Genomic DNA, 19,059 nt, shown 5'->3' on the forward strand with positions numbered 1-19,059 from the left:
CGGTGCCTGCGCATATGCAACGCCTAGACCCAACAATGAACATATCTACTGAGTTCATCGCTGCAGGTGGCAATCGAAATCCCGCTGCCGCTGACTGGGATGAGGCCGGGTCGCAACTGCTAGCGTTCGGCGCAGACAACTGCATCGCACTCTGGGATCCTCAGGTGAGTCGCGGCTGGCCAATGACACAACCTTCACTCACCAAGATAGGACGAAAGTCTTCGTGGCGTGCAAGCAATTCTGAGTGGGCACACCAAAGCTGTGAACGCTGTCAAATTCTTTCCAACACACTTGCCCAATGTCTCGGTTCTGCTCAGTGGATCGGCGGATAACACAATCCGGATATGGCGAGGCCGAAGAGGCGAATCATTCGACTGTGTCAAGACGATTTCAGATCACACTCAGCCAGTCACCAGAATAGCAGTACTGCCTGGCTCGGACACTTTGGCAACCGGATCTTCAGACGGCACTGTCAAGATCTGGAAGCTTGTTCATGATGCAGACTTCGGATCCTTTGATGTCGAGCTTGTACAGACCATCACACTATCACCAAGATACTTCCCTCTAAACCTCGCACTTGCGACTCTGGACGACAAATCTACAGTGCTAGCAGTTGCGGGCACACGTAGCACCATCCAAGTCTTTGTATCGCACGAAGGCCAATTCCAGCTTTCGGCAACTCTTACCGGTCACGAAGGATGGATACGCGCGCTTGCATTCACCAGAGAAACGTCTGATTTGAATAGCGATCTACTGCTGGCATCCGCAAGCCAAGACAAGTACGTCCGTCTGTGGCGTCTCCACCGTGGGGATGAGCTTCCTGCTGCCAGTACTGCACTTAACGACCCGGCGTTAGGTGGATTGGGCAAGTCCTTGTCGAACAAAGCACATTGGATTAGCTCTGCTACTTCCAAGTACTCCATTACATTTGAAGCGTTGTTACTGGGACATGAAGATTGGATATACCAGGCCTCGTGGAGACATCGCGAGGGAAAGCTCCAATTACTCACCGCCTCGGAAGACAACTCACTCGCCATCTGGGAGTCCGACCCTAACTCTGGTGTGTGGGTTTGCATCACCAGGCTAGGAGAGATCAGCGCACAGAAAGGCTCTACAAGCGCAACCGGAAGTGCTGGAGGTTTCTGGATTGGTCTATGGTCGCCAGATGGAAACACTGTGGTATCACTAGGACGAACTGGTAGCTGGAGGAAGTGGACGTACTCGGCCACGGAAGATATGTGGACGCAGCAAGTAGCCATCACAGGACATGTGCGCGAAGTCAAAGGCGTGAGCTGGTCAAGAGATGGGTCTTACTTGCTCTCCACTGGTTCCGACCAAACCAGTCGGCTTTACTCGCAATGGAAACGAGAAGGCGCACCAGCATCATGGCATGAGTTCTCGCGGCCCCAAATCCACGGCTACGACTTGAATTGCATCGACGCGGTCTCCAACACTCAATTCGTCTCGGGCGCAGACGAGAAGTTGCTACGTATTTTCGACGAACCTAGAGGTGTAGCGGAGATGCTTCAAAACCTCTGCAGTATCCAGGCGTCAACTACTGCTGAGCTTCCGGATGCAGCCAACATCCCCGTCCTTGGCTTATCGAATAAGGCTATTCAAGCTGTGGGAGACGACGAGCCAGTCGAGAACGGCGACGAAGACGAGCGTGAAGCCGTCGACCCTTCCTCCGTAATCCGCAAATCGACACTAGATTTCAGTCACCCACCATTCGAGGATCATCTGGCCCGCCACCTACTATGGCCGGAGACAGAGAAGTTATACGGACACGGCTATGAGATATCTGCTGTTGCAGTGAGCCGAGATGGAAGTCTCGTTGCAACGGCCTGCCGAGCCAGCTCTATCGACCACGCCGTCATACGTCTGTACGACACGAAAGAATGGCTAGAAGTCAAACCGGCACTCAAGGCGCACTCACTCACCGTCACAGCGCTACAGTTCTCACCAGACGACAAGCACCTTCTTAGTGTTGGACGAGACAGACAATGGGTCATCTGGGAGCGCAGCGAAGAGCAGTCATTATATGCACTCAAGCACTCGAATCCAAAGGGCCATTCACGCATGATACTGGGGGCTGCCTGGACACCTCTCGAGCAACCTACATTCATGACTGCTGGTCGAGACAAGAGTGTCAAGATCTGGCAGATCGCAGAAAATGACGTGCAACTCAAGGCTACCGTATCAGCAAACGCCGCTGTTACCGCCGTAGCTTGTAACGGCGTGCAATCGAACGGAAAGATCATGCTTGCCTTTGGTACAGAGAACGGAGCAATAGGCATTGTGAGCGCATCGCCGGATGCTTTGGATCAGGCACAGGTATCAATGGTCAAGGCAGACTTGGTCCCGGCGAAAACTATCAACCAGATCGTCTGGCGACCTGGAAGAGCAGATGGCGAGCCACAACAGATCGCCGTAGCAAGTGATGACACCACCTTGCGCGTCTTCAATGTTTCGGGTGAGGTATTGCAGCACTAGCAGAGAGCATAGCGAGGGCGATACATGGATGTCAACTGTTGAATAAACTTTACACTATTAGGTAGGTTTCGCTGGGGTATCTCGCCAAGAAAATGCACTTCCTTCAACCTCAATGAAAATAGTACAACTACATGTCCACCTCTTCGCTTAAGCGTAACGGGGTCCAGCCATCTTCTCAGGAAGATCCGAGGCTGCCATGCTAGGTTGACCCTTTGGGTACTGTCCGGGCGCCATGCGCTGGACCGGCTGCGTCATCTGTGGGTGCTGCCCGAACTGCTGCCCAAACTGCTGCATCTGACCCGGTCCTTGTTGCATATACGGGGGCTGAATTGGGGGCTGGTTCGGGTATCCTTGCTGGTTGGGCGGCATCTGATAGTACATGACCTGGCCCGGCTGCGGTTTCATGTGTGCCTGTCCTGGTGGCGGCACAACAGCACCATTACTGATCATGTTCTGCACGATTTCGGCAGCAAGCTTTTCGGCGTCCTTGCTGGTTGTGCGGCGGCGGTGGCGATGGCAGTCAACGCAAGCCCATACAAATAGCGCAAAGTGAATGACCAGGCCGAAGAATTGGCATACCACACCAGTCAAAGTGACGTTTGATCGATGATCCTTTTCAGCCCAAAGTTTGTTGATGAAGGCGTCCTGCTCTTCACAGCTGCTGAACTGAGAGGACTCGGAACAGTCTCGCGGAGCATTGACGTAGCTTGTATCCTGTTCCCATACCCATGTGTTGTTGGAAGCCAGGACGTATTCTCCATCATTGTACGAGGCACCCCAGCCCCATTCATCGAATCCATATAGACCCCACCGCGACAAATACCGGAACGCTATGAGAGCGAACATGGCCGTTACGATAAAGCCAAGCCAGAGAAGAAGATCCATCGCTACGCGGAGACCTGGATGCACAGGTCGCTTGCGCACAAGGAAGACGACGATGCAAAGCGCGGCCCAGACTACCGACGCAGCCCATGTAATGAGACCAGGCCATAGTGACCAGTAGCTTTCGTAGCTGATTGAATAAGAAGAGTCCGGGTCGTATTCATTGTCCATTGTGGACATCAACCAGCCAAAGCAACCGATTCCGATCAAGCCTGTTATGATGGCAGCGGATTTGAGACCAAACTTGAACTTCCAGTATCGATCGGCAGCATTGAGCTTGTCGTTGTATGAAAGACGTTCCTCGGTCTCGGTCGCGGCGCCCTGTGGAGCTGTCGTGTGCGGGATCGACGCCGGGGGTGCCATGGTGGGAACACCCGGCGCAGGGCTGCTCGAGGGAGGCATTCTGGGCGAGTTCGCGTGCGCAGACGAGGTTGCGGTCGCGTTCGTCGCGTCGGACAGTCTGGCTGCGGACTTTGGAGGGGGCGTGGGGACTGGAGACGGAGGCCCTCCTGAGATCGCGTCAGGCGCCTGTGGCACAGCTTGCGGCTGCTGAGTAGAAGAAGAAGACATTATTAAAGTATTAACTAAGTAGAAAGCGAGTGGATGCGCAGAGACATGCGCGTGGGATGGGGTCAGACAGAATCTTCACAAACACAACGACCGTGAAGAAAATCAAACGACCGCGAACAAAATCAGGCAACAGGAGAGAACCTCGTCTGGATGCGTCCATCGTGCTGTTTGTGGCGCCATTGGGTGCCTGAGGCTAGTCGCCATTGGTGTTGGACGTCACTTAATTTAGATGAGCAGGAGCGGAAAAACGATGATGCGGGCCGGCTAAGCTTCAGTCATCTCAGTCATCAATGCACGGCTCGTAACGACGCGCTTGTCAAAGCTTAATCGAGGCATGCTCCTTTGTCATTTCGCAATTTCAGGGACGTCCTTCTCAATCAAAAAAGTGTTGGTTCAATATTAAGTACTTCGTTACTACCTAGTTGGCTCACCGGCGCCAACGCTTCGCGGAATACCGCCAAAAAAAAACATTACATCGTAATAGACCTATATCGATCAAATCCCGAAGCAGTCAAACTTCATACTGGGCCCGCCCACGAAGTGGAACAAGGAATGACAAGTGCCGGTGCCCCATCTCAGTCATCTCAGCCATCACAACTCTACATATGGTAGGTTGCGCTTAGTACATTGGGTCACCGATAGCGGTGATAGAAGCAGTGCAAACACCCTCCTTGCAGTAACCAGCAGGTGTCAACCAACCCCAGAGTTCTATATTCTGTCAGCATCCATTCTGGAAGTCCCTCGTGTTAGGTATGTAAAACTTACCGACTTGCTCTCCATTGGCGAAAATGGCACGGGCAATACCCGAAATGGTAGCGGAGCACGCCTTGTGGCCAGAGATCTGGTCGCAAGTAATGACGAAGGGGGCGGTAGCTGTAAGCTGAGGGATCTCGGCAGAACCGTAGCAGCGGCCCTCAGCGCACCATGCAGAGATGGTGTTGTTCATGGAGTACTTGTCGCCATCGACGAGCAGGTTCTCGAGGGAGCCTGCGACAGTGACGGTGCACTTGTGGTCGGTGCTGCAGACTCCAGACACTGGAAGGATGTCTGTTAGCACAGGAAACTCAGGTGGGGATGGGGTAGAAGGTATACTTACAGAGACCGACAACAGTGCCGAGAACACCAGAAAGAGTCTTGTCAATGACAGGTGGCATAGCGGGAAGGTTCTCAAGAGAGAGTATGCCGTGGCCCTGAATCGGGGCAGAGAAGCTCGATGGCATCGTCGGCTGGCCAGTGGAAGCGGCAGTTGGCGCAGCGGTGATGGTGGACGTAGAGGATGCCTTCGCAGCAGAGCCCGATCCGGAACCAACGCTCACATCCAACAGAGCGCTGGAAGTAGCAACACCAACGTTGAGGCCACCGAGCTTGAGGCCCAGAAGAGGAGAGGCATTTGCCGAAGCAATCAGAAGAGCGAGGGTAGTAGTAGTGAACTGCATTGTGAAATCCGAAGCTGAGAAGCGATTGATAGCACGAAACACCGAAGAGTGTGATGGCCGAGATGACTGAGAGGAGCTGATAGAAGAGCTGGAGATGATTGAAGCTGATGATACTGAGATGAAGGGATCTTGCCAGCTCTTTGTAGTCGTTCATGGTGGCTTGGTAGAACGACGTCTTCTCAAATCTTCTGTTGTTGAACCCCTGACGTACGTCAACTCTGTGCTAATTGAGGGCAACCGGTTCGCACTCCGAAGCGCCTTCGATTTCGATGCCAGAACCCAACGCCTGACGATGTTCGCACTACGAAGTTTCAAATCGCTGAGGCTTCCAGACCACCCGTTACAGATTCTCGATCTTCAGGCACGGATACTAACGTCGCTGATCTGCCGTTAAGCGAGTCCCTACGTCGGTGGTGTCCGACACGCAAGATCTGTATGTACCGCAAGCCAGATCTATCGCGTGGTCACTTAAGGTTTTGCACTAGCTGGGCGGAGCCGTCTCCGAGCGATGCGGGACATTTGACCCAACCAATGGGATTGCACCCATGTATTACTACGCAAACCTACCCGCCTCCAAAAGCTACTTGGCAATGCCGAAATCGAAGCCCAACGCGCGCTGTATGGGACCGCATTTGGCCAGACCACGTTTGACTAGTACTCTTTTGTCCAGACGGCACTCCCTTTTCGCTACCACTTACCTGGTCGCTGGTTGAGCTACAGACGCCTCGGCAACTTGCACCAACGCTCGACTAGCTCATGGCTATACAAACAGCTAGATTGTAGTATACCTAAGTACATCGTGGCTAATGTCTTCCAGTCTCGATTCGGTGATGATGATGGAGCCAGGCTTCAACGCATTCAAATCATCGGAGAGTCATTCGAGCTACTCAGAACTTCACTGCCTAATGCAACAACTTCACAAGATGGCGTTGTATCACGCTGTGTGATATGTTAGCTGCATCGTTTTCGTCTAACGAACAAGTAACCTCGGGAGGGTTGCAAAGTTACTGAGGTCTGGACTCCATGTACCTAGATTTGATGAGTGATCTCATCCATCGTGGTAACATATCGCGGTAAGGGGAGTCTCGAAAGAGTCGAAGTTGTGAAGTTCAGAGAACATGACAAGAAATTGTACTACTATTACTGCGTCTACACCAGCTCGTACCGCCCTCATCATCTCGATATACAGGCGACAAAGAAAATATGCATTAAAGTATTGTACACAGAAGAATAAAACATTACGGTGCAGTCGTCACGGGCACAAGTTCCTCCAAACCATCCGTTCCGTCATCACAAACACCAAAGTGGTCCGCAAGGGTCATACCAGGCTTGCCATCGCGGAAGCAAGCCGTGTTCTTCGTTGCATAATCCCTCAGCGCGGTCCAGTCCCGACATTGGTGCATCTGGCCATCACCAGCCATGCCATCGCCGTGACCATACAGCGGAGTGTTATCCGCATGGCACATAATGTGTTGACGCAGGGCGTCGAAACAATGCAAAGCGTGATGCGAGGGGAAGGGCGGGAACTCTTGGCGCTTCAGAGCTAGATACGAGGCGCGAACGATACGCTAGAAGAGAGTGGTTAGAGAAAATGCATAGGTACCTGATGTTTACTGAACAACAGAAGTGACGTACGAGGCAGTGGAGCTGATGGTAGGCTTGGAGAAGATACATCCCTTTACCAGGCATGCCGGGTATGTCCATAGAGGCAGGCCACTGTAGAAGATGTCAGTCACTGCTCATTTCAGTGATGGTGTCTTCGTTCCCGAAGACCTGGTTGGGGGTCACTCACGTGGTTCTCTGCTGCGAACTCATGGTCAACTGCGATATGACCATGCGCAGTGTTGATGCTGTCCCACAGCGGGTCTGCTTCCGTCGCATTGGGCGCACCCCATGGCGTATTCCAATGAAAAGGAACATACGCGATAGGAAGAGACTCTACCCTAGCAAGGTCGTTGGGAACCTCAAGGGTGCTGGACTGGGCGAGGCTGGTCAGAGAATCTCCCGGGGTCGCCGTGGCGGCCACACCCGCAGTGCGCCATATGGCAATCGAGAAGCCCAATACACAGACGTTTGCGAAGGAAAGCACGACCAGTGCTATCGTCGGATAGTGTCGTCTGTGCGCCGAATCCGAACACGAGGCGTGATCCGGGGCGTGATCCGCCGAGGAGACGAGCTTGTACCGAGCGAACATGGTGTTGTCGAATGCGTGGAGGAACGATCGAGAAACATTGCTGAAACCTGCATATCAAATACTCACGATGGTCAGCGCTGCGCAGGATGCACGAGGCAAGTCCTAACGAAGCAGCGTGCAGTTAAGGTTCACGACGATGCCTCGAGGTGGTTAGCGTAGTCCTTAAGCATGCCGCAATCGCGCGAGGAGTTCCTTCCGGCCTCGGTCCGTCACGACCGAAAGTCGTCGCCTCACGATCTAGGTGGGTCTGCGAATCAACGCTTTTCCCCAGACTCGCACCAGGGGTCGGATCTAGACCGAGGCGCGGGAGATCTTCCGCATGTCGCTGCTGGGAAAATAGCCATGTGCTCGGGGTTTATGTGCGTCACTTGTTCGTGCCCAACGGCGCTTCTGTGCCAGCCTTGCGCACGACTATCGAGCTGAACACCTTTGGGCCACTACCGGGTGCCTAGCTAAGGGTGAGGGTGTAGACATGCATTTTTTTCTGAGGAGTTTCCTCCGTCGTTCTTACCTGTGAATGCCATGTCTACATAACCTCGCGTGATCACCACCGGTAGAACTCATCATCACGGCGAACCATCAGTCTCTTTTTCGAGCATATCATCCTCACGAGTTCTCTCATTCGTGAGAGTATCTTCAATTACTTCTTCCGAGTCCTTCGTTATACCGCCGCCAAGATGGGTTACACATACATCAACGTTACCTCGTGCCTCGCCACTGGCATCGCTCTCACAGTCTTGACCGTCCTTTTCGTCGCTCTGCGAATAGGCGTAGCGATACAAAAGGCCGGAAAAAGCAGAGAGACGCGTCTCAGCAAGCATCTCGACGACCTCTTCTGCCTCCTCGCTCTCATCCCAACCATCGGCGTCTCCACTGTTCTCATCTATGGTAAGCCTCGAGCCAAGCAAACCCAAGCCCTTCTTTTATCTGACTAGTTCTCCAGGCGCTGCTAAGGGCATTATCGGCGGCCACAACGACCCTAGCAACATCGAAGGCTGGATCTACAGCACGACACCAGATTTAGTAATTTTGGAGAAGGTTAGTCCCCTCGTTCTCGGCTTGTCTTTCCCACTCGACTAACATTCCGAACAGTGTGTGTACATGATTTTCATCATGCAGCCGCTGGCTATCGGCTTCACGAAACTCGCTTTCTTGTTCCTGTACCGTCGCATCTTCACGTGGCCTGGTTTCCAGTGGACCTCGCTTGTGTTCATCGTCCTCACCGTTGCTTTCACCATCGCCTTCTTCTTTGGCTTCATCTTCGATTGCCGCTTGAACTTTGCTGCCAACTGGGGCTCTCTTGCTAGTATCGCGGAGAACTGTCCGTTTGGATTCGAGGCGACCATCACCTTTACTGTTCTTGATGCCGTATTCGATCTCTGCATCTTGCTTCTGCCACTCCCATGGGTAAGTCTACACAATTGCGATCCAGAAAGACAGCCGGCTAATCATTGCGCGAACAGATCTGGCGCCTCCAAATGCCCACCGTCCGCAAGATCCAGCTGTGCGGTGTCTTCCTACTTGGAGGATTCGCCGTCGCCTCCGCCATTGTCCGCATGGTCATCTGCATCAAGCAGAACACACCATCCGCGGCCCTCGACGAACAGTACATCATGGGCATGCCCACCTACGACATCATCGGCATAACCTCGCACGGTCTATTCTGGACCGTCGTCGAGACCAACGTCGCCCTCATCGCATGCTGCCTCCCCAAGATCCGATCCGTGCTCAGCTTGGCCGGCCTGGGAAGCATCATGATGTCCATGGGCTCTCTCCTCCAGAAGATGGGCTCCAGCATGGGTACTCAGAACTCCAAGAGCGCTAGCAATGGCAGCAACGGCAGCGGTCAGTTCAGCAAGCTCAGCAAGATCTCTGCTGCGACGACTGTTACCGTTGGTAGCACACCTCGAAGCCAGCTTGGTCACTACCGCTTGGAGAAGGAGCGCTCTGATAGCGATATCAACCTCGTTGACCTCAAGGGCTTGGGCAACAAGACTGACGCCGAGGCCGTCGCCTTGGAGAAGGGAATGTCGCCTGACTCTTACGAGGACTTGGAGGACAGGAAGTACCTTGGTAGGAACTCGCCCAGCAGGTTCTCCACGTAAACCCGCACAGTAACGATGCGATATGATGCCTCTCCGGAGGCTACGATCTCAGATATACCCCTCAGTGATTTATTCCAGCGTAGTGTAGCGAAACGCAGCGTAACATCTTAATAATAATCAAATACTACTATCAGCATGATATTTCTTATTTGCCAATGCATGTGTCGTGACGAAACACACAAACGATATGCAGAGCTCAGCAGCCAGCCTTCACATCACGATTGTCAGTCACCGGAGAGGAAGAACCTGAATAGAGCTCAGCACATAACGTGATAAATTATCATGACTCCATTGCATGCATTTGATTGAGAGTTTGCGGAACAGAGTTTAACGCATCTGGTATTCATCTAGTGCCATGCCTTTAGCGATCTTCTTGATCAGTGCTTTCTTCAGAAACTGTTCTCGAGCAAGACTTCGAGTTTGCTGTAATCCTGTCAGCCATATCCCACCTTGAACAATGTCGCAGGAGATGCACTTACCTTGACGAAGACTTCAGTACTGACGCGCCCCTTGTCCAAAGCTCTACCCAGTACAAACAATGCGTCTGCAATGCCCTTCTCTTCCGCAGCAAGAGTGTAAAGCTGCCCTCCTACTATTGTCGGTGCTACTAGGACATCATCCACATCTGGTGCCTTTCTTCTGCGAGCATCCTCCATGACTCTATCTGCTTCAACCATGGCACCCTTTAAGACTTGTTCGTTCGACGCAAGCGCCGCGTCAAGCTGCTGCAGTTCGCCCAATTCCGACTGTAACCGGGAGTATGCAGTCTGTAAGGCGGCTTGTTGCGCGCGAAGTGGTGCTACCGCAGCCATGTTGGAGGAAACTGTTTGTCGGATTTGCGATACCAGCGTTTGGCTCAAGGCCCGGAGAAGTGCGTCCTTCTCAGGGTTTGGTGGAACAGGTGGTACTGGTAATGGAACTTGGTTGCCAGACTGTGACGGTAATGTGACTTCCAGCGAGTCATCGAGAAGATCGATTGGGGGCTTCGGAGCTGGTGGCGGTTGCTGAGGAGGTGCATGTGAGTATTGCTGGAAAGGAGCCTGTTGCTGTGGCGGGTAACCCTGTGGTGGCTGTCGATACTGCTGTTGCTGTGGTGGAGGTTGCCCATACTGCTGCTGGGGTGGTGGGCCTTGGTACTGTTGTGCTTGCTGGAAGTTAGGGGGCTGTGGGGGCCCTGATGTCGAGAACTGGGCAGCCGTTCGTTGACCATTTGGTGTCATTGGGCTCACGGGGCTGCCGTTCTGTACTGACTGTGGAGGATGACCATGCGCGTGCATTTGCGGGTGCTGAGGACCCGAGCCTGAAGTCGCTGGGCCTTGACCATAGCCACTCTGTCGATTGGGCGCGTATGGTGGACCTGAAGGCTGCGGTTGCCACCTCTGCGGCGCATCGTATCTACTGCCCTGAGACTGCTGGTACGACTGCTGCGACTGCGGATGTTGTGGAGGGTGGGGTGGCAGAGGAGGGGGTTGCGAGTATCGGTCGTGTGGTGTCTGGGGCGTGGAGCGGTTTTGTTCATGTGGCTTCGGCGGCTTTGGAGGGGGCGCTGGCGCTTGGTTCGATGGAGCAGGAGACGAGGATGCGCCGGGAGTGCCGTGTACTGAGCGGCGCCATTCGGCTGGCGGCGGGGGTACTGGAGGGGGTGCTTGCTGCTGCGGCGCATTGTATTGCGGCTGTTGTTGCCGCGATCGCACGGGTGGCTCTTTCGCAAAGACGCCTCTTAGCACGGCTAGAAAGTCGAACAGTGTAGATTTCTGCGCACACATCAGCTGCCGTGACCCAAGATTGAGCATTTCGCTCAGCAGCTTTCCAAGCGCGTGCGGTACTCACATCCCAGTACTTCGCCCATTGTGCCAGATACGGATGGTATATCCTGCCATCAGTGCTCACGTGTTGTCCAGGTCTTAACACCATGTCCTGCGCTGGCGTGACGTATACAATGGGTGGTTCTCGGGGGTACGACTGAGGCACCCATATCGCTACCGGGAAGCCGTATGTTGCGCCGCGAAACGTGACCGGCAGCGTGCCGCTGAGAAGCAAGAGAAGCGCTGAGGAGCCATTCTCATACGTATATGGTTCCGTCTTTGGTGAAAGCGACGGGTCTGGACGTTGGTGTAAAGTTAGTATAGCTGTCGTGGAGCTGCGACGCATGTGACGTACAGTTGGACAGTGCCTCGGCCGCGTCGTGATATGTGCGATTTACGTCTGAGTATTCCTGAAGCCTATTAGCGCATACCATATGATTGTCGCGAGCGGAATTACATTGACGAGAACGCTGTACAGCCAGTTGAGTACTTTCTCGCTGGCCATGTTGTAACTGATCGATGATAGCACCAGGTTAGACGATGGCCAATGGAGCACGGTCCTCACCTCTCCCAAGGTGAACCCCTCAACACCTTGGCAATGCCCAACGACTTGCCCCTCTATGCTTCACATAGTTGCCGCGCCGTACGTAGGCTGGCACTCAGTCTTTCACTTGGACAATCTGCGCATGCATCACTTATGAGGAATTCGTCAAGAGTATGTGTACATGCTCAATACATTTCATCATGTAGAGCTATTGCGTATGGTACATTGCTATGTAATCGTGTTTCTCGTAACCGCTACAACGAGCGTGGGCATTGTTGCCAAAGAATGTACGTCATTATATTATACAAGTTTCGCCGGGGTATCAAACAACTACTTCGCTCAATGCTGACTCCATTCGATCGTGTTGAGGTCGACACCCTCCTGCACGAGTTCCCACAACGGGCTCAACTCGCGGAGGAAGGTAACGCGCTCCTTGACAGCCTTCAAGACGTAGTCGATCTCTGAGTCTGTAGTGTAGCGTCCGATACCGAAGCGGATACTGCTGTGCGCGCTTTCGTCACTGCTGCCAAGTGCCCGCAGGACGTAACTGGGTTCGAGCGACGCCGATGTGCAAGCGCTGCCCGAAGACAAGGCAATGTCTTTCAGCGCCATGAGAAGTGACTCACCCTCGACGTAGGCGAATGAAACATTGACACAGCCGGGGTAGTGTCGCTCCCTATCGCCGTTGAGTGTGGTGTGCTCGAGCGATAGGAGGCCTTCGAGAAGACGGTTCGACAGCGCAGAGATGCGCTTTGTGTCATACTAGCCATTGTCAGCAAAGTCCGAACAAAACCGGTGTAACCAAGACAATGTGTGATAAGGAACTCATAACCCCTGCACTTGTGTCAACATGGCGCGTCGACGACCGAAGCCGCCTAACGCTCTGAAAGCCATGCATGTGTAAAGCAAATAATCATAGTGTTCGTGATAATAAGGGAAGAAAGTACGTACCTCCATCTCTTCTTTGCAGATCCGTGCGGCTTCGCCCATACCGATGGCAAGAGGAGGTGCTAGTGTGCCACTTCGCAGTCCTCGCTCTTGACCACCGCCGCTGATGATGGGGTCGAGCCTGACCCTAGGCCGTCTTCGTACGTAACATGCGCCGACGCCCTTGGGACCGTAGATCTTGTGGCCTGATATCGACATCAAGTCGACATGCATCTTGTTGACGTCGATTGGGATCTTGCCGACAGCCTGCGCCGCGTCGGTGTGGAAGAAGATCTTCTTCGACCGGCAGAGCTTTCCGATCTCTTCAACGGGTTGTACAACACCAATCTCGTTGTTGACAGTCATGATACTGACAATGGCGGTATCGGGTCGCATGGCGGCCTCGAGCTGTGCCATGTCAATCAGGCCGTTGTTTCCTACTGGCAGGTAAGTGACGGAGAAGCCTTCATCTTGCAAATGTCTACAGCTGTCAAGCACACACTTGTGCTCGGTCTGTGCTGTGATGATGTGCTTCTTCTTGCCGCTACGCCCAAAGAAGCGAGCTACGCCCTTGATACTCATGTTGTTACTCTCGGTCGCACCGCTGGTGAAGATGATCTCCTTGGGGTCTGCACCAATGAGGTTGGCGATGTGCGCGCGGGCATCCTCTACGGCCTTGTCGGTCTCCCAACCGTACGCGTGGGTTCGCGAATGGGGGTTACCGTACATGCCGGTCATGTATGGCATCATCTTGTCTACTACTCGTGGGTCCATTGGGGTCGTAGCTTGCATGTCTAGGTAGATAGGCCGTGAGCCCTGATCCATGACGGTTGCTTGCTTGAGTATGCCTGAAATTGTCAGCTTCGCGGAAAGCGGGGTGGCGTGAATTCTGGCCTACCAGCAGTGGGACTCATCATGGCATCAGCGCTCATGCCTGTTGTTGGCATGGTCGCATCCTCTGCTCTTTCTCCCGTCTCCTTGAGGAAACTCCGCTGCTCCTTCTTGATGGCTGAGTCGAGATGGGAGGCGTTGGAGACGGTCGCCTGCGCGGGCTTGGACTCTGAGACATAGTGACGGCGGATGCTCGAGACACGGGAAAAAGCAGATGAAGGGTATCGACGAGAGGCAATGCGCAGGGCCTGCCTCGCGACGGTGGGTGCAATGTTGGACATGGTGAGAATTGGAGTGTTGGGGTTGGGAGAGCAAATTGCCTCCCGAGGTATTAGAAGCTATGAAGTTTTAGCGCACGGATCTGCTTACTAAATGGGCCCCCAGCGTTCACGGCCACATTGTCCACTCGTCATGCATGGTTCATTGTTTGCCTGCACGACAAGATAGTCGTTCACGCGACCGCGCGCTGTCCTCAGCTTTTGGCCCTGGGTTTCTCGTGCACTAGCCGCAGCGGATCATTCACTCTTGGCGTGAAGTAATTGCACTCGTGCTCGTTTTCGCTCTCGGCGCTCCGCGACATCCGGCAGCCGTGGGCAGTTGGCTGGCATAGCCACAGGCGACGTCATCGACGATTCTAGCAGCCACGCCGGCGCCCGCATCGTTCGGCTGCTTCCTGCTGGCTTACATCTGCAGTCTCCACGGCGCCTCCTGATCCCTACTGTGTATCAATTCCCAGCAGACTTACAGACGTACCCCCACCATGAGTTGGAAAGGCCTAACAAAGACCGTCACCCGGGTACGACAGGCGCCCTCACACGGCCTTCGGGCATCAACACGTGCTAACATGATGGTTTAGGCGCCCCAAACCTTCAAGCAAAGATTCAACCTCGTACGTATTCTGCGAAGGCCTCCAGGGGCTCTCCCCTCTACGCGCCTGCTTCCGAGTACGATTGGGCCTTGCTAACAGAGCATGTAGGGCGAAATCACCAAGGACCCCATCTACACCGATGCCGAACGCCGCTTTCAGGAGCTGGAGAAGGAGACCAAGAAGCTCCATGACGAGTCCAAGAAGTATGCGCCTGTTGCGACACAGTCCTAGTTGCGATCCTGGCTAACATGCGACAGGTACTTCGAAGCCATAAATGGTGCGTAAACAACATGCAGCCCCACGCGATTCCGCCTAACCCACTTCGCAGGCATGCTCTCACATCAGATGGAGTTCTCGAAAGCGATCGCCGAAATCTACAAGCCCATCTCCGGCCGAATGTCAGATCCCGATTCATTCCTCGACGAAGGCAACACAGCAGGTATAGAAGCGTGCGAACAGTACGAGACAGTGGTCAGGGAACTGCAGGAAACACTCAAGCCCGAACTTGAGATGATAGAGTCCCGGGTTATTCGCCCGGCGGACGAGCTGCTAGTCATCATCAAGGCCGTACGAAAGATCGCCGCCAAGCGCGACCACAAGCAACTCGACTATGACAGACATCGCGCCGCATACAAGAAGCTCGAAGAGAAGAAGGACAAGACACTAAAGGATGAAAAGGCTATGTACAAGGCCGAGAATGATGTGGAACAGGCTACCCAGGACTACAACTACTTCAATGATCTGCTAAAGGACGAGCTACCGAAGCTGTTCACGCTGGAAAGAGAGTTCATCAAGCCTCTATTTCAGTCTTTCTACTACATGCAACTGAACGTCTTCTACACACTACACGAGCGCATGCAACGGCTCGACATCGGCTACTTCGACCTTACCCTGGACATCGAGGCTGCTTACCAGAAGAAGCGTGGCGACACGCAGGAGGAGGCGGAAAAGATCTCCATCGTGAAATTCAAGACTACCGGCGGAGCTCGTGTCGCTGGCGCACGTCCAGGCCAGTCAAAATACGCAACGAAAGCTCTGGAAGCCAAGGCAGGCCGAAGTTCAATATCAGAAGAGACGGAAACACCTCCTCCGCCATACTCTGCCGGACCTTCTGCAGCTACTGGAGATGTCAAATCCCCGACGCTATCAGCAGGTTCGTGGGGCTCTGCTGCCAAGGCCAAGGGCGCGCCTCCACCACCAAAGCCGAAGCCATCACGTCTCAGCGGTGTCCCGGCGACCGAAACTGTTACAGCTCTGTACGACTACGAGGCGCAAGCGGAAGGTGACCTGAGCTTCCTGACGGGCGACGTGATAGAAATCGTTTCAAGGACGCAGAACGACAATGAGTGGTGGATTGGAAAGGTACGGGGGAAGCAGGGACAATTCCCAGGTACGTACTTTCATTCGTGTGGGGAGGGAATATACTGATCAGATTTCAGGGAACTACGTCAAACTGAATTAGGGATTCAGTCCCCCATCTCCCACCTTGCGGTTACGAGGCCACACATGTTGAAGCATGGTGTTGCCAGTGTTGCGTTTACAGCATCGTTCGGGGTTTACGTTAGACTTCCGTGCTAGATTTAAGCGATCAGCACATGTATTTGCATTGTTCAGACTAATCTTCAATCCTATTCTGGGTACCGTCCATTTCAATTTGAGTATTTCTATGTCACAAAGCTCCTATTCGCATTTGGGTTTGCTAGCATACGATGCTGGAATGGACTAGCGCGCAGTAGGCGGTGATCTTTCCGCCGCACCCCGCATGACGTGTGCCGGAGACATGGAGCAGTGGAGCCCCTGCAAACTCGCGAACATCTTCAGGGTATCGTAAAGTAATTCTTCCAGGCCGTGGACTTCTACGAATCGGGCAGCAACCAAGTCCAAGTCCTTTTGTTTGCTATATCCATCATGTCTTACGAGTCAACGATCACCTTCACGCTCGACACAATATGTCCCTGGTACATCCACCCACCCTTCGCGCCACACCACCTCTTTAACCAATCCCTCACCCTACCACAGGACATACCTAGGCTTCATCCGCCTCAACCAAGCCCTCGCCAACTACCGCACCACCAACCCCTCTTCCCCAGCAACATTCACCCTCAAACTAGCACCCTACCAACTCTACCCCGACGCCACCCAAGAAGGCGTCAACAAATATGAATGGTACAAGAACGAAAAGTACGACGGCAGCGAAGACCGCATGAACAAGTACATGGCCGTCATGCGCGATTTGGGTAAACAAGAGGGGATTGAGTTTGATTTTGCAGGTGGGGTGGTTGCGAATACCTTGCATGCGCATCGTGTGTTGCAGTATCTGCAGAATAATAAAGAGGATGGTGCTGCACTTGAAGCTGTAAAATCTCTGTATACTCAGTATTTTGAGCAGCGCGCGCATCCATCCAGTCATGAAACGTTGGTCAAGGCGTGCACGGCAGCGGGGCTGGGTGAAGAGGAAGCGAAGAAGGTGGTAGAAGATAATGATGAGGAGTTGAGGGAGACGAAAGCGGCGATAAGGGAACAAGCCGGGAATGGGGTGGATAGCATGCCTTATGTTGTTTTTGAGGGCAGGAAGAGGGACTTTACGCTTGTGGGGGCGAAGACTGTGGCGGAGTATGAGAAGGTGCTTGGGCAGGTTGCTAAGGAGTGTACGTGAGGGTGTGTGGTTGGGTAGGGGATGTGTGTTACTGAAGGAATTGAAGTTTATATCGTTCTTTCTAGTCTTGCCAATCTCTCTACGGTATAGTGGAGTTTCTATGTTGACGATACTTCTGATTCGAGAGGACCTCATTGGATGGGTACATATGAATTTCGGAAGTTGTGAGGCGCTCGGCTGCTTCGCGCAAGGCGTAGTGAAGGAACGTCATTGCCATTATTGAACGGCATTGGGCATCAAAGCAAACACGAAGCAGCGAGGTACGTCACCCAAAGTACCATCAAAGTCATTGCAATCGGATCATCACGAGACGAGCGCGCAAACAAGAAGATGCGAGGTACGTCACTCATCACTATCTTGATCAATTAGCATGTACCCGATACATCGGATCTGCGTATCCCATATCCGATTCGACCCGTTTGGCGCTATACTAGGTCTGCTAGGCTCGAACGAGATAGTTATGCGAATATGTGGGGACTACATTCCCCTGACAGCCTTGCTAAGTTGTACCCGATGTGTCGCGGAATTCATCCCGGGATTCTGCATCGCGTAAATCGACACGCTTTTGGTCTCTTCGGAACTCGTCTGGTCTCTTACCAGACTTCGCACTTTTGTAGTACATCCATTCCGGAGAAGTGAATTCGATCGTTGCTTAATGCTCGATTTATTTCCATCGTTGATCAGACAGCAATGTATACTTTCGTAGAAGCTAGCTACTGGTTCTCCCTGCCCGTATGTTTATCCATGTATCTAGGCCACTTCATTCGCCAGATGTAACACTACGTGCACTACAATCCAGGCTACGATGGAGAAGTCAACACTACAGAAGGTCATGCCGCGGACATGAACGCCGCTTTCCCAAACAGCGATACTTTCCATGCCCACAATTCTCCAGTGAATCTAGGACTGAATTTTAGCGTCGGATGCAGCCATCGTCTGCATACTAACGGCAATAGCGGGTGATCCCTTCTATACGATCGTATACCCGCGGAATCAAATGCCGGAAGGGGTTCTACTAAACAGATCAATTGGACAAAGGGCTGTACTGACTCTCTTGGTCTGGAAAGCTTGTGTTGTTTGTAAGGGGCTTGTTGCTTTCTGAACAAGACCACCATGATCAACACAGTCCAAATGGGCCGCATCACACTGGCCTCTACTGACGAAACTGAACATTGACCAAGCATTGGGTTAAGTGAATGACCACGTGCTATACCGAATACCTGGGTGGTACATTAGAACGACTGGCGATCTTGGATTAGTAGGTGGCCTTGCAGGTTGAATTATGTCACTAGATGTAGATCTCGCTGCCCGTTACTACGTCAAGTACACTCTGACGAGTTGAATGGTTCGTACCTTCCATCTCGGGCTTCGCTGATACACGTCTTTGGAAACGGGCAATGCTCATTGGACCCGCAAGGCTGACGGCGTGACATCCTCACTTGATCTCTCGACAGAGAAGCTCAGTCCGTGTAGATCACGTATGCTGCATTTTATGGGGAAAGTGGGTTTCACGGGGAAGAAAGACGTAGGTGGCATAACATGGCATGGAAAGTTCCGATCGATCGACGATTTCGAGCAATGCTGGCTTCACGGCCAGCTATAAAACGAGGTGCTCGACCGCGAATTGATGAAGCATCTCACAGCAATATTGTATCACTCTCAAATACAATCTTACGATCAAGTATCTC

At 53.1% G+C, this 19,059-nt stretch overlaps 9 protein-coding genes across 9 annotated transcripts; 4 read left to right on the forward strand and 5 right to left on the reverse strand.

The window, feature by feature from the left end:
• Positions 1-35: 35 nt before the first annotated feature.
• On the forward strand, positions 36-2,493 carry J4E90_003857 (uncharacterized protein; the record flags this gene model as incomplete). The annotated part of the gene is made up of 2 exons (XM_051433424.1): positions 36-164; positions 211-2,493. 2 exons carry the CDS (start codon positions 36-38, stop codon positions 2,491-2,493), a joined length of 2,412 nt encoding a protein of 803 aa, XP_051293322.1.
• A 147-nt stretch (positions 2,494-2,640) lies between these two features.
• On the reverse strand, positions 2,641-3,777 carry J4E90_003858 (uncharacterized protein; the record flags this gene model as incomplete). The annotated part of the gene is made up of 1 exon (XM_051433425.1): positions 2,641-3,777. One exon carries the CDS (start codon positions 3,775-3,777, stop codon positions 2,641-2,643), a length of 1,137 nt encoding a protein of 378 aa, XP_051293323.1.
• A 787-nt stretch (positions 3,778-4,564) lies between these two features.
• Positions 4,565-5,381, reverse strand: J4E90_003859 (uncharacterized protein; the record flags this gene model as incomplete). Its single annotated transcript, XM_051433426.1, has 3 exons — positions 4,565-4,653; positions 4,711-4,980; positions 5,042-5,381. The coding sequence occupies 3 exons, from the start codon at positions 5,379-5,381 to the stop codon at positions 4,565-4,567; spliced, it is 699 nt and encodes a 232-aa protein (XP_051293324.1).
• Positions 5,382-6,619: 1,238 nt separating this feature from the next.
• On the reverse strand, positions 6,620-7,575 carry J4E90_003860 (uncharacterized protein; the record flags this gene model as incomplete). The annotated part of the gene is made up of 3 exons (XM_051433427.1): positions 6,620-6,949; positions 7,017-7,097; positions 7,174-7,575. 3 exons carry the CDS (start codon positions 7,573-7,575, stop codon positions 6,620-6,622), a joined length of 813 nt encoding a protein of 270 aa, XP_051293325.1.
• A 677-nt stretch (positions 7,576-8,252) lies between these two features.
• Positions 8,253-9,680, forward strand: J4E90_003861 (uncharacterized protein; the record flags this gene model as incomplete). The annotated part of the gene is made up of 4 exons (XM_051433428.1): positions 8,253-8,463; positions 8,519-8,613; positions 8,668-8,982; positions 9,039-9,680. 4 exons carry the CDS (start codon positions 8,253-8,255, stop codon positions 9,678-9,680), a joined length of 1,263 nt encoding a protein of 420 aa, XP_051293326.1.
• A 327-nt stretch (positions 9,681-10,007) lies between these two features.
• J4E90_003862 (uncharacterized protein) lies at positions 10,008-11,990 on the reverse strand (the record flags this gene model as incomplete). The annotated part of the gene is made up of 5 exons (XM_051433429.1): positions 10,008-10,103; positions 10,160-11,434; positions 11,511-11,782; positions 11,841-11,895; positions 11,943-11,990. 5 exons carry the CDS (start codon positions 11,988-11,990, stop codon positions 10,008-10,010), a joined length of 1,746 nt encoding a protein of 581 aa, XP_051293327.1.
• Positions 11,991-12,368: 378 nt separating this feature from the next.
• On the reverse strand, positions 12,369-14,128 carry J4E90_003863 (uncharacterized protein; the record flags this gene model as incomplete). Its single annotated transcript, XM_051433430.1, has 3 exons — positions 12,369-12,791; positions 12,981-13,804; positions 13,855-14,128. The coding sequence occupies 3 exons, from the start codon at positions 14,126-14,128 to the stop codon at positions 12,369-12,371; spliced, it is 1,521 nt and encodes a 506-aa protein (XP_051293328.1).
• A 479-nt stretch (positions 14,129-14,607) lies between these two features.
• J4E90_003864 (uncharacterized protein) lies at positions 14,608-16,143 on the forward strand (the record flags this gene model as incomplete). Its single annotated transcript, XM_051433431.1, has 4 exons — positions 14,608-14,643; positions 14,824-14,918; positions 14,973-14,992; positions 15,044-16,143. The coding sequence occupies 4 exons, from the start codon at positions 14,608-14,610 to the stop codon at positions 16,141-16,143; spliced, it is 1,251 nt and encodes a 416-aa protein (XP_051293329.1).
• Positions 16,144-16,623: 480 nt separating this feature from the next.
• On the forward strand, positions 16,624-17,371 carry J4E90_003865 (uncharacterized protein; the record flags this gene model as incomplete). Its single annotated transcript, XM_051433432.1, has 2 exons — positions 16,624-16,673; positions 16,735-17,371. 2 exons carry the CDS (start codon positions 16,624-16,626, stop codon positions 17,369-17,371), a joined length of 687 nt encoding a protein of 228 aa, XP_051293330.1.
• Positions 17,372-19,059: the final 1,688 nt, after the last annotated feature.

The sequence above is a fragment of the Alternaria incomplexa genome (assembly GCF_024043165.1).
Source record: "Alternaria incomplexa strain BMP 0042 chromosome Unknown scaffold_4, whole genome shotgun sequence".
Lineage (NCBI taxonomy): Eukaryota > Fungi > Ascomycota > Dothideomycetes > Pleosporales > Pleosporaceae > Alternaria > Alternaria incomplexa.